General features: G+C 31.4%; 1 protein-coding gene across 2 annotated transcripts in view; it reads right to left on the bottom strand.

Moving 5' to 3' along the window:
• Positions 1-13,929, bottom strand: part of DYNC2H1 (dynein cytoplasmic 2 heavy chain 1) — a 330,688-nt gene that overhangs the window by 200,438 nt on the left and 116,321 nt on the right. For both annotated transcript variants that reach the window (XM_057490362.1, XM_057490363.1), the window contains exons 57-63: positions 13,226-13,386; positions 12,157-12,280; positions 10,809-10,930; positions 9,057-9,143; positions 3,755-3,881; positions 1,373-1,514; positions 679-788 (exon numbers count right to left, since the gene is read on the bottom strand). In XM_057490362.1, coding sequence (XP_057346345.1) covers positions 679-788; positions 1,373-1,514; positions 3,755-3,881; positions 9,057-9,143; positions 10,809-10,930; positions 12,157-12,280; positions 13,226-13,386 — 873 coding nt within the window. The remainder of the gene's footprint in view (positions 1-678; positions 789-1,372; positions 1,515-3,754; positions 3,882-9,056; positions 9,144-10,808; positions 10,931-12,156; positions 12,281-13,225; positions 13,387-13,929) is intronic.

Below are 13,929 nucleotides of genomic sequence, written 5' to 3'. Positions count from 1 at the left end.
AAGCTACTGAGATAGACCAGAAAAAAATTAAGTCACATTATCAAGGGGGAAAAATTATCTTCCAAGTTCCACTGCAGAAAGTTAAACCAAGTTAATGGTAAAAATCAAACCTCACTCAAAGAAATGATTTACTTGTTTGTACACATGACTTGGAATTTAGTTTTCACATTCACTGCTAAAACGGTTATAATAGTTTCCTGTTTAAATAACGACTTTTGAGAAACATATACAATCTGAAAAAACAATTTTCCAAAATATGCATATCATCATCTCTAACTTATAACTCAAAATTTACCTCATCTGCACTTTATATAACATTGTTTTGCAAAACAAAATAAAAATATAAAATCATACACTCTAGATGAAGGAGCTATATCAAATGACTCAAGAATCCCTGAAATATTTCTTTTATTATTAGGAAGCTCAATTTAGAATATTTTGCAATCAAATAATGCCACTTTTAGTTTAAACTTTTACATTAATGCAAAAATAAATTATACTGAAAATTATAAATTCATCAACTGAATCATAAATGGATTTTCACTAGCAAAATATTTTCACTTTTATATTAACTAGGTAAAGAATAACTATGAAAGCCTAAGAATTTAAAGAAGGTGCTTCATAGAGGAAGCTTCAAAAGAAACACTGTTAATGAGAAAATTAAAATCCATTAATTACCTGTAAGATAACAAGAGCATTTTCTATGGAAAGGTCATCTGATGGGAGGCCTTCACTTTTCCAAATTAACTGTTCACTTTCAGTACAAAGAAATCTCCTCAGATCAAATTCTGAAAAGTTAAAGATAACACTATTAAGTCATGACAATGAGCTTGTACTTAAAGAAAAGGGAATAAAACTATATAAAATATACTCAAATAAAAGTACCATGACCATCCTTAATACATAATCCATTCTTCCCTATTTAGCACCAGAAGCAAAGGGGGAAAAGGTTAAAATAAAAAAATGCAAGGGAATAGAACTCAGTTTATATTTCTTCTATTAAATGAATGTTTCACAGCTATAATTTGTGAAAACCACAAAATTCACAAGAAATTTTGAGTTCCTACATCTCTTCTTATATGAAATTAGTGTAAAAATTAAAATAATAAAATTCATTCATGTAATATGAAAAATAATTCAGTTTCACAATTATTCAGTAATTCAGGTCTCTATTTCATAGAGTGATTTTAAGAATAGAAAAAGCACTACAAAACAACTCAGAATATTTATTAAATATGGCAAATATGAAGTAGCAAGGGGTATCTTTTACTTACAGAAAATTTCCTCATTTAAAAAAAGTAAAATGACAAAAATCAAGAGATTCATTTGTAGTACACTGAAATTTCAAATTCATGAATAACTAAATACAAACTTTCAAGAGAAGCTGACTTGGTCCATTCTTCCAAACAGGTTTTTCTCAGACCCTCAGGAGCAACAGAAAGATATGTAATAAATGCAGCAGCTAGCTGGGCTCTTTTAGGAAGAGTAGCTAATTCCTCTGCTATCTCTGCAACCTGGAAAAAAAGAGAAAAAGAGTGATGTATAGGTATGTTATGGGAAAAAAAAATTACAGATTCATAGTTAGAATTTTGACTGTAGAAAAAAATGCATTGGTTTAAAGTAATAACCACTGTTTTTAATCTAACTGTCAAATAAACATGACCTCAGACTATGATGATATCAAAACAATATGGAATCCCAATGTAAACAGGTATGTACTTTGTCATTGAAAGTTCCTAATGATGCTAATCAAAATAGAACTTTTATCCCAAACCCAGTTAAATAGTATGAATTAGCATAACTTTGTAAAATATGATTAAGATACAGAGAATATGAGCAAAGACACAAAACAAAGATAAAGCATGGACACACAACTCAACACCAAAAAACAAATAACCCAATTAAAAAATGAGCAAAAGGCCTGAATAGACATTTTTCCAAAGAAGACATACAGATGGCCAATAGGCACTTGAAAAGATGTTCCACATCACTAATAATCAGGGAAATGCAAATCAAAACCACAATGAGCTATCACCTCACACCAGTCAGAATGGCCAATATTCAAAAGACACGAAACAACAAATGCTGGTGAGGATGCGGAGAAAGCAGAACCCTCCTACACTGCTGGTGGGAATGTAAATTGGTGCAGCCACTGTGGAAAGCAGAATGGAGTTTCCTCAAAAAACAAAAAAGAGAAATACCATATGACACAGCAATTCCACTTCTGGGACTTTACCTGAAGAAAACAAAATCACTGATTTGAATAGATATAGCACCCCATGTTTATTTCTGCATTATTTACAATAGCCAAGATATGGAAGCAACCAAAGTGTCCATCAATAGATGAATCAAAAGAAGGTGTTGCATATACATATAATGGAATATTATTCAGCCATAAAAAAACAAAGAAACCTTGCCATTTGTAACAACATGTATGGACCTAGAGGGTATTATGTTAAATGAGATAAACCAGGCATAGAAAGAAAAATACCATATGATTTTATTTATATGTTGAATTTTAAAAAACAAAACAGAAGTAGAGAAAGAGAAGAGACTGGTGGTTACAGTGAAAAGCAAACAAAAACAGCAAAAATAACAAAGATGAAGCATAGACACTCATTAGTTGAAAGGATAAGCATAGTGTGGCTTAAACATACGTTTGCAGAAAGAGTAGTAATACAGAAGTAATAAAAATAAAGATTGGAGGGAGACAGATTGTGAAAGGAGACAGATTGTGAAAGGCTCCCCATGCCATGAAAAGCTTCTGTTTTAACCAGTGTAAATAATGAGTCACTGAAAATGTTTAAAAAGGGTCATGACATTGTAATAAGATAGGATTTTAGAAAGATAATTCATCTGAGAGATGAAGAATGGACTAATTAAAGGGTCACATAAGAGGGAAACAAGCTAGGAGAATTCGGGTGGAAAAAAGAAAAGGACTCGCATTGAACACAGAAGACAAATATGAGAGATATTTGCAAGTGGGTATCATAAGTAAACAGAGAAGAGTCTAAGCCAACGACATGTTTTTAGTTTTAATGTGTAGAAGAAAGATGCCTTATGAGAGATAGGAAATAAAAAGAATTTTGAATAAGAAAAAGAAAATAAGTTAATTTGGACATGTTGTATTTCAGTTACTGTGACAATCAAATGCAAATTCAAAAGTTTAATTTCAGCCATAGGTGATATTCTTAAGACTGGATGAGATAACCTTGGAATATTTACAAAGAAAGGAAGTGAGGAAGGGAATACTGAGGTTAATCAAACATTGAATGACCTGATAATTGGTGAGGGAAGGAATCTTATTGGTTAAAGAAAAGCAAACAAACACACTAAAAACACAACAAAGCCAAAATAACAGAGTATTTAACAAAGCTAAAATAACTGAAAGAAAGAAATGGCCAACGATGTCAAATCCTAAGATTAGTGTCCTGGTAAACCTAAGTCCAAAAAAATATCTGATAGTAATTAAATTTCCCATCAACTCATCTTCATCCCTGCCCTTCCCCAGCATAGATAACCAAAAGAGGAATAGATTGCATTGTCTAAAATCCATTCATATAAAGATACTTTGCTTAAAGATTAATTCACATAGTGATCATTAATATCCAGATCAATTGTATCATCTATACTAAGCCATCTGAAAGTTCATGGATATTTCTCTCCTTTTTATTTTTTTTAACAAGTTCATTACATTAGAGATCTCCTGTGTTTTAAAGGAATCTTCTTTATGCCCTCTTTCTGTCAAACAAACCTGTGCATTCCATCTCCTGTGTTCTCTGTCAAGCTGACTGATTAATATTTCTGCAGCTCTAATCGTTTCTTGTGCTTTGCCTACTTCAGCTTCAAGTTTGGCAGCTTCTGAAGTCCTGCTCTGAAATCTACAAAGACATTCAAATTTTATTAAATACAAAGGGATTAAAGATAGATTTAATTAAATTATCCTTAGGTAGTAAAGTTGATTATTATATGAGAATTGAATAGATAAGACTCATAACATTTTGTGTTTGAAATATCTTTAATTGAACAGACACATATACCAACACATAAAGTTTAAAGTGTAGCATTTTCACAGGGCCTCCATGTCCTACTACATACGTACAAAGTTCTCCATGTGACAGTTACAGCCCTGTGATAAGACTGGTCCAATCTTTGGGTTTTATTTCCTTCTATTCCAGTCCAGCAAAACTGTATTTCAACATCTGAAGAATTTAATATTCTCAGAAAATGCCCTACCTTTATCTTCTGGATGAGATATTTACCTAGAATATCTTCCAGCCCCTTCCTTTTTCTTACCTTACCCTTCATTCTAACTCCCTCAAACATTCACCTATCAAAAATACTTTAAAAAATTTAAAATTCACCCAATATCCAGTCCATTATATATATATATAATATATATAATATATATATAATATATATATATTATATATATATTCTCTCCCTATATGCCCATTTGCCAAAGTTTATAATTCTTTTTCTTTAAAAAATACTTGTACAAATTTTTTAATTAAATATAATAGTAATATTACACATGATTACTTAGACCCTCAATAAATATGTAACTGTCTACAAAATGACAAGGATTATACTAAGCATCAAAAAAAGAAAGAAAGTAGCAGGTCATTTAATTATCAGAACATTTCAAATTAAGTACTGTAATTCTCATTTTATAAATATGGAAACTTAGAGTTAAACAGATTATTGCACAAGTCTCACCAATAATCAGTAGAGGATCTAAAATTCATATATGATGTGTCTGTTATTATTAAGTTCCATGTGCTTTACAGTACATCTTATTGCCTAAGTGCCCAATTCCTTTCTCCCCTAGACATAAGATTCAAAATTGAGTTGTCTGATATAGTAGTTGGCAACGTGTGGCTATTTAAATTTAAGTTAGTTTAAATTAAATATAATTTGAGGCGGAGCCAACATGGCGGCGTGAGTAGGACAGTGGGAATCTCCTCCCAAAAACATATATACTTTTGAAAATACAACAAACACAACTAGCCCTAAAAGAGAGACCAGAAGACGCAGGACAGTGGCCAGACTGCAGCTACACCAGCGAGAACCCAGCGACTGGTGAAAGGGGATCAAGGAAGATGCTGCAGCACAATCACGTCTCTGAAAGCCTCTCATCAGAGGGAAATAGAGTAACTCCTTTGCCAAAATGCAGTAGAAAATTCTTCTTCTAAAGTAGCCGAATTAAATCGCAAACTAGCAACTCAAGAGGTTTTAATTGTCAAACACAAGCTGAGAGGGAAAAACTTTAAGAATAATTATCTCACCACCACCTCTCTCATCAATAATTATTTAATAGTCTTGATTAAAAACAAATCCCTTAATTGGGGAAGTTTAAATATGGACTGGATATTAGATATTTTGAAATTATTATAAATTTTCTTAGGTATAAAAATGTTGTGGTTTTATGAGAAAATGCCCTTATAAGGACGCATGTTGAAATATTTGAAGTATTTAGGGTGAAATGTAATGAGGTTTGTAATTGAATTTCAAGTAGCTTGGAAAAACGAATTGAATATTTCAATGAAAAAGATGTAAAGTGCTTTACAAAAGTAACCGTTATACAACTTTGCAAATAACTTGTCTAGTTCTTCCCACGTAGGAGTGGGATGGTAGTGGGCAGCGTAAACATTGTACCAAACAACTGCAGACTGAGGAGCAGTCTGGGAGAGGCAGGAGGAGTAGTGGCATTGTGCTGGAGGGCCCTGAGGATTATTTTCCCAGAGTTTTAAGTGTAACATGGTAAATTGTGTGTTAAATGAAAGTCAGCACAGTCTGATCATAAAAATAATAATTTTTTAAAAAGCATTAGAGATAAGAGATAAAAATATTCCCTAAGTTTTTTCAGTTTCTTGATGGAAGTATTTATAGATTTTGGTTTCTTTGTCTAAAAATACAAGTGACAGTTATTTCACAGATATTATTAGGCTCATGTTGTCTTTATTCAGTCAGTTGCCCTTTAACAGAAACATTGTCCTACTTATTCCCAGTGTTACAAAGATAATTGGTCACTTTTCAAAATGCTTGGACTTTATGGAGGTTTATTTTAAACGGTATTTTTTTGGAACTTCAGAAGAAGAGTACTAAAGAAACCAAATAGATTCATATTCATTAATTTGTGAAACAAATGATGCTTTATATTAAATGTTGAAAAAAACAAAATAAATTTATTCTGTGAGTTGAATTAATTCAACAAACTTTATATCTGTGGCAGTTTATTTCTGACATTGAATTTGGTCATTTTAAAATATTAAGATCTTTTTAATAATTTAGTACAAAAAAAGTTGGCTTTCTTTGTTTCTCAAATAATGTTCAAGGAAAAACTTATTTAATTGTACTTCTAACATAATTTCCTAGGTACTTATAAAGCATTTCCAAAATCAGGTTAATGAGCTGCAGGGTAAACAGGAGTCTCTTGTAGTTTCTCAAGTTCGAGAAGAAATTCTACAGAAAGAGGTGAGAAATAAACAAAATACTGAGCCAACATAACATTTCTTAACTGTTTCAATCATATTCATCTTTCTGTATAAATGTCTAACTTAAATGCAGAAATAGATGTAACCTGAAAATACCTGTCACCTGTCAAGAACATATTTATAACTTCTTTATGGAAATAATGCTTTCTCCAGATGAAGCTCAAATATTTAACTGATTAACATATATATTTGTGGGGTTTTTTTGAGATTTTCTGGGCAGTGGGGAATTGAATGGTTAAGGCCATTTCTACATTAAGTACTACACTATTTAATTTGGTAAAGAAATAGGTAAAGCAATCATGGCAGTGATGCTGGATTACCCAGGACAGTATCACCACAGGAAATAGATCTCCCTGCAAATACACCATTTTTATGAGTCTAAGATCTTTTTGTTTCTAGAAAGTCCAAAAAACCAGATAAGCTGTGCTTTCTATTCTTTGAAGCATATACACCATTTTTTATTACTAAGGGATTTATTAAATTAGCACAAGCAAACCAACTAATTGTATTATGAAATGTTAATATGTTTGTGAGTTTCTCCTCATTGATTTCTTGTTTTATACCATTATGGTCAGAGAAGATACTTGATATGATTTTAGTCTTCTTGAATTTTCTAAAACTTGTTTTGTGGCTTAACATATTTTCTGTTCTCAAAAATGTTATGTGTGATTGAGAAGAATGTGTCTTCTGCTGTTGCTGAATTAAATATTCTGTCTATGTCTGTTATGTTCATTTGGCTTATGATGATGTTTAAATCCCCTGTTTCCTTATTCTGTTTCTGGGTGGATTATCCCTTGTTAAGAGTGAGATATTAAAGTTCACAACTATTATTGTAAAAAAAAAAAAAAAATTAAATATAATTTAAAATTCAATCCCTTGGTCTTATTAGCCACATTTCAAGTGCTCAGTCGCCACATATCACTAATGACTGCCATACTGGATATGGTAACAGATTATAGAATATATCCATCACCTCATAAAGTTCCATTGGACAGCTCTGTTCTAGATCCGAAAACAAACTACATATTTATTCACCTCAACAACTCATACTATACCTTGTATATGGTTTTGAGATAATTATTTGCTGAATTAAATTAACTTGTACATTTCTGTACAACTTGTATTAAAAATGGCAAATGTTTCAATTTTGTCAATTAGAATTTAAAAATGTATAAGTCATGCTTATTTTTCAACTCCCTTATTCTTTGTAAATATCCAAGAAAATAAGATTGTTCCTCACAATCTAGAGTCAATTAAGTCCTAATTAAGGATCATAAGTAACTGCATGTTAACCGCGTTAATTCATTCTTGATAATGAAATGTAAAATGTCATTCTGTTTTACTTAAAATTAAGTTAAATCTAGGATCTACTGCTGTTTTACTTAAAATTAAGTTAAATCTAGGATCTACTGCTAGCTTAGTCATTTACTAGCCACTCAATGTAGGCAAAGAAACCTTCCTAAGCTATAAAATGGAAGAATATCTACCTCCCAGTATTAAGTACTAAAAAATATAAATATGTAAAGTGCCTACAACTACCTGTCACATCTAATAAATGGAGTCAGAACATTGCTACCATATGCTAACTACTCAGTAAATATCTGACAATTAATTGAATATTATTTACTGATCCTCAGCATATGACACTGAAAAGAACACATTATTTTCCTTATATTTCTCTAATTACAGGAAGAAAGAGATATGATTTCTTTCCTATATATCTAACATAAAAAACTATTCAACAATAGTGAACACACTGGATTTAGGGGTTTGATGTTTTCTTTTGGGGTTTTTTCCCTCTTAAAGTAAATATATATATATAAATATAAAAGAGATAATTATTTACTGTTTATAAAGAATATCTTCCATAAGAAAAAAAAGGAAATGTAACACACCACTTGAAAAAAAGTGTTTTTAGAAAAGTGAATAGTTTCATAAAACTGAAAGTAATTGATAACATATACTATATTTAATTGCATAGTCTCTACTTTTCCAATCTTCACAATTTTTAAAAGAAAATGTTCCCATATTCATTTATAATATTCTTATACCAATATTTTCTATCCTACACTAAATAGCAACCACGGGAACCTCCAGGCACATGAAAAATTTTATGTTGATAATATTCATAAATGGTCCTTAAATTTGAATACAACATTTGCATGAAGAATATTTTTTGAACCCCAAAAAGTACAAAATTAATTACTCAAGAAGATCATGGAATAAGTGGTCCTAGAGCATCATCTGAAATAAAGGAGTCTTAAAATCTTAAAGTCAAAATAACAATGAAATGGGAATATCAAATGTAAACACTCAGTATTACATTCAATTTCTCTTCTCAATACTCCCATTCTTGGGAATATATATATATAGTGAAGAATATATAAATGGAGAGTTAAAATATTTTTGTTCCCCCAAAAAAATTTTAAAAGGAGTACCTCCTGTATTTTACAACCTTCCCCATTTTAGAGTGATAAATCACAAAAAGATTCTCAAATTTTAAAAATTACTTGAGGTATGTTTTTAAACATCCAAAATACATTCTAAAACTTAACTTACTTCTCTTTGAGTTCTGATACTTTTTGACCAACAGAATTAAGAAGCTCCTCTAGTTTCCTTTTTCTGTCTTCAGTTTTCCTCAAATTTCTAAAATACAATCCAAGTTCATATAAATCATTCTATTTCAGATATCAAGGAAAAATGCAATAACACCTTAAAATGTAACCTTACAGTAAAGGACAATGAAAACTATGCCTAATTCAATAGTTGCAATAGTATTAGTAGAATTTTATTTGAAAAGAAATTCTAAAATTAAAAGTGCATTCTTTGACTTAACCATACCACTTTGAGCCTATATTTAAAAACACTGTGTATGTAGACTTTTGAATAAAAGTGTTGAACTTACTCATTTATCTTCTATCCCTTCTAAAACCTTACCAAAATGAAACCAAGAGAATAAAAAACATATACATGCACAAGGGGAAAGAGAATGAAAGAAAAAAGTATTGCAAAGAATAATCTTAATAGTTTTAAAAGTGGTAACTGATCTAATAGAATGCAAAAAGCCAAAAGTTAAACAAGTGCAGGAAGAGAAGCTAAAAGAATTCCAAAATACTCAGGAAAAGTAGACAACAGGCATCTTTGATATAATAGAGCTAAATACAGAGGATTATTTGATTAAGTTGATATTATAAAAAGTTTCACCTGGGATTCTCTCCCCCACTGAGAGCAGACTATCCTCTTGACACATTCCTGGAAGACAAGCTTGTCTCCTCTCCCACCCCCATCCATCCCTGACCACACACTAGGCAGAAGTTATGAGGATTCTCCTGGGGAACTGACTGACCTCCTCCCCCACAAATATTGAGAGTGCGGTTAACGGCCAGCCATTCCACACTGCTACCTACTGCTGGGCATTTGGGCACTGCATAAATCAACTGGAAGGTCTATCAAATCACACTGTAAGGCCTCACCCCCCAGCGTATCCAACTCAGTAAGTTTGGAAGAAGCTCAAAAATGTGCATTTTTAACAAGTTCCCCAGTGATGCTGCTGCTCAGGGACTACACTCTGAGAATCACTACAAGACAGTAGGTTCTTCACAGTACATTCATAAATCATGATATGATGGCTCTGCTGTGAAAAATATTTATATAGTCAAAATACTATGCACATTTAATATAAAACTTAACACAAAAGTTTCCTGTAATTACATTGAGAAAATTAACAGGGTTTAGGTGGCTAAAAATCTTGTCTAGAATAAGAATAATGCCAAAAATTAAACAGTCAAGAACATAACGTTCCCTTAGTCTACATTTAGAACTAATGAGAGAAAATGCAATGCTGACTTAGTAACAATAACAAATTAAAAAATTTAAGCCCTGAATGTAAATGGTTAAATTTTCCCTCTATATCCCCAGATGTTTTGGAAGATATATACCAAACAGTTTTTAGAACTTAGAAGGAAAAAATAAATATGAAAGTACTAAATTTTCATTTTTTGCTCTTTAACATTATTTCTTTATAAATCTTTAACTCTTTCTAAAGGAACTTCTACCAACTTATCCTTCCAACAACATAATAATGTTTAGGAAAAAGTGAGTTGGTTGGGCTACTCATCTCCCTCTAGTTGCTTTCTCTTTTCTCAGTTTGTTTAATATTTTTATTTAATTAACTCATTTTATATGTTTTAATGTTGTCAGCTGCCTCTGGTAGACAAGAAATAAATCTTAAATAAATGGTAATAATATAACTAAGTCATCAAATTGCTGAAAGTAAAGGTTAGAATTGTGTATATTTTATACATCACTTACGATTCTAATCCTGCCTGTTCAGTTTCCAAAGGCTGAATTCGTTCCAAGACATGGGAATACTGGACATTTGCTTTAACCCAGGCAGCCAAAGGTGCAGCTGCAGTACTGGCACGCTTAGCAGTCTAAAAAATCCATCAGAAGTTATTCAGCATCCTAACTTAATTTCAAATAAAATCAAAGTTAATTCTAATATATTTTATTAAGCATTTATTGAATAATTTATCTCCCAAAATGAAGTATTTGTTTAGAGCTAAAATAAAAATAAAATGAACTGTTATTTTAATATACTCTTTGTTTCAAAATAAATATGAATCATAGTCTTTAATAAAGTGGTATTTTATCAACATATGTACTCTGTTAGTCACACTTATGATGAATATCCGACCACAATGTTTAAGCATCAATTCTTTCTCTTCTATTCATGCGATGCATTTCTATTAGATAAAAGTAGTTCTGAAACCAATGCTCTAGTGTCAAAGAAAATGTACATAACATTTTGAATAAGGAATCTAAAAAATATCAGAATCATAGAATTTAAACTATTCACTAAAATTAGATACAAGCAGCCTAACACACATTAAAATTAGATACAAGTATCATAACACAGATATCTGTTACTGTATAGCAAGTACACAGGAAGAAAGAGAAGCATACCAGACAAGTTGGAAGTTAAAAATGATGAACTGAGAACTTACACTGGCAGCAGAGAGCAAATTCAAAAACTACTTATGGTAATGAATATCCACCCCACTAACCAAGCTTCTAGTTTACCTAAAACTGCTGGTAAGTGTGTCCTACTTATAATACCTACAGCTTATTTTTTTAAACTTTTAGTTTTCTAATGATCTAAACAATTGATAAATCAGCACATTTTAACAAGAAGATTATTATAAAGTTGGGAAGGGAACTTATGGTATAACTTAAAAATTACCTTTGGATTATGCTCAGTGAAATAAGCCAGGCAGAGAAAGACAAGTACCAAATAATTTCACTCATATGTGGAGTATAAGAACAAAGAAAAAACTGAAGGAACAAAACAGCAGCAGAATCACAGAACCCAAGAATGAACTAACAGTTACCAAAGGGACTGGAGAGGATGGGTGGGAAGGGAGGGATAAATTGGGGGGAAGAAAGGGGGCATTAAGATTAGCATGTATAATGTAGAGGGGGCACAGGGAGAGCTGTGCAACACAGAGAAGACATGTAGTGATTCTACAGCTTCTTACTATGCTGATGGACAGTGACTGTAATGGGGTTTGTGGGGGGGACTTGGTGAAGGGGGAAGTCTAGTAAACATAATGTTCCTCATGTAATTGTAGATTAATGATACCAAAATAAAAAAAATTACCTTTGGATCAAAAGATCCTTTGTTTTTAAAAAGAAGTTCTTCAACACTCTCTCTTATTTCCTTTGGAATATTTCGTACATCAAAGGTTGCTATGTCTTCTCTCACACCTCTTTTTGCAAGGAAACTGAAATTAAAGCATATTACTTCAAATGAGGCTAAATAAATTTTGCTATTCTGACAAAAATATTAATTTAACAAAATGGTGTATGCAATACTTTTAATCTATAAATTAACAAAAAAAAAGGGTGCTAAGGTATTTAAGCTTCTAATGTACTGCCATTTTTTTATAAACAATGATGAAACAGTTTTTCTATTGTTCTGTGAATAATCTGGAGCAGTGAAATGAAGGAATTACCATTCTGTTATTCTACTCACATCCCTTTATGTGAACTACTGGGTATTCATTTGTACAATATGTAAAAAAATCTTTTGACTCCTTTCAAAGAAAGGTATTTTAAAAGTGCTTCCTCAAACTAAATCTCTTCTATCTTTACATAGAAAAAGGACCTTACTATCATTCTAAACTCTAAAATGGAATTGAATTATCAGCACAAACCACAATACCATTGTGATGTGAAACCTGAAGCTATATGGTTGCATATTTAACTAATATGCAGGCTTTTCTCTCCCAGTTTACATCTCTCAGTTTATTTGGGGAACTCTCAGTCTCGTTCTCTGTCTCTCTCAGTCTCTGCCAGAGCAGAAGACTCTTTAAGAATACTAAATACACTTTCTTCATCAGTAAATCAGAGTAATGATCTGTACTTGTGAGGACCAAATAAATGATTACATTTATTGGGATCTCCTTAAAGATATTAAGGCATTCCTTTTCTCCGCCTTTGACATGTTTAATAATAACAATTATAATAATAATAGTAATCATTTATGACAAAAATAAAATACAGATCTTGACATACGATTACATAGAATATTTGAAATACCAGGGTGAAGAGTATAACTAGGTACTTACATGAAATTCAGTTTGAAAAACAGTATGAGAAATATTAAAACTATGAAATAATGTGCAATTCATGAATGAAAAACATTTTTCACAAATTCAAAAACTTACCTTTTCATGCTCACCCAAGATGTGTCAAAGATACCCATCAGCCTTAAAACTCCTTCAAGAATGTCTCTGATTACATCAGGTGGCATACGCAGTGAGCGAATTTCTGAAAGAGATTCTGGCTTAATATTTCCAACTGCTAACTTAGCTTCATTGACTAGAGGCTGAAAGACAAAAAGAGCATTTTTATTTGCAAATACACACACACACACACACACACACACACACACGAGAAAATGTGTCTTTACAAATTATTGAATACTTGTCATTTTGTTAAGAATGACTTGTTACTAATATCCTTTCTCTTCAAATACCAAAATGCTCTAAAACACACAAAGTACAAAATGTTTAAGTTGAGAGTATGAGTTCTTGTCACCATAATCACAACAATCTAATTTGGAAGATTTAACTTATTTTGAGATAATTTGCCATTTTCAAGAGGCTCTTTATATTCTAAAACTACTTGGCTAATTTAGTCAAGTCTTGAGAAAAAAGAATTTGACTTAATTTACCTACAACACAATTTTTTTTCCTCTTTAGTTAAAACAACATGGATCATGGAAAGCGAACATTTTTTTATTACCACCAGTTAACTCGCTTACTTCTGGCACATTTTCCTTCCTGCTTCTCTTTTATAAATAATATTCTAGTTGAAAGCCGTATTTGATAATATGATTAGAAAATAACTTCACAAATGTTTAAACTCC

Source organism: Manis pentadactyla, chromosome 13 (assembly GCF_030020395.1).
Source record: "Manis pentadactyla isolate mManPen7 chromosome 13, mManPen7.hap1, whole genome shotgun sequence".
NCBI classification, from domain to species: domain Eukaryota; kingdom Metazoa; phylum Chordata; class Mammalia; order Pholidota; family Manidae; genus Manis; species Manis pentadactyla.
The sequence above is the reverse complement of the archived record's forward strand: the minus strand, read 5'-3'. Positions and strand labels throughout refer to the sequence as shown.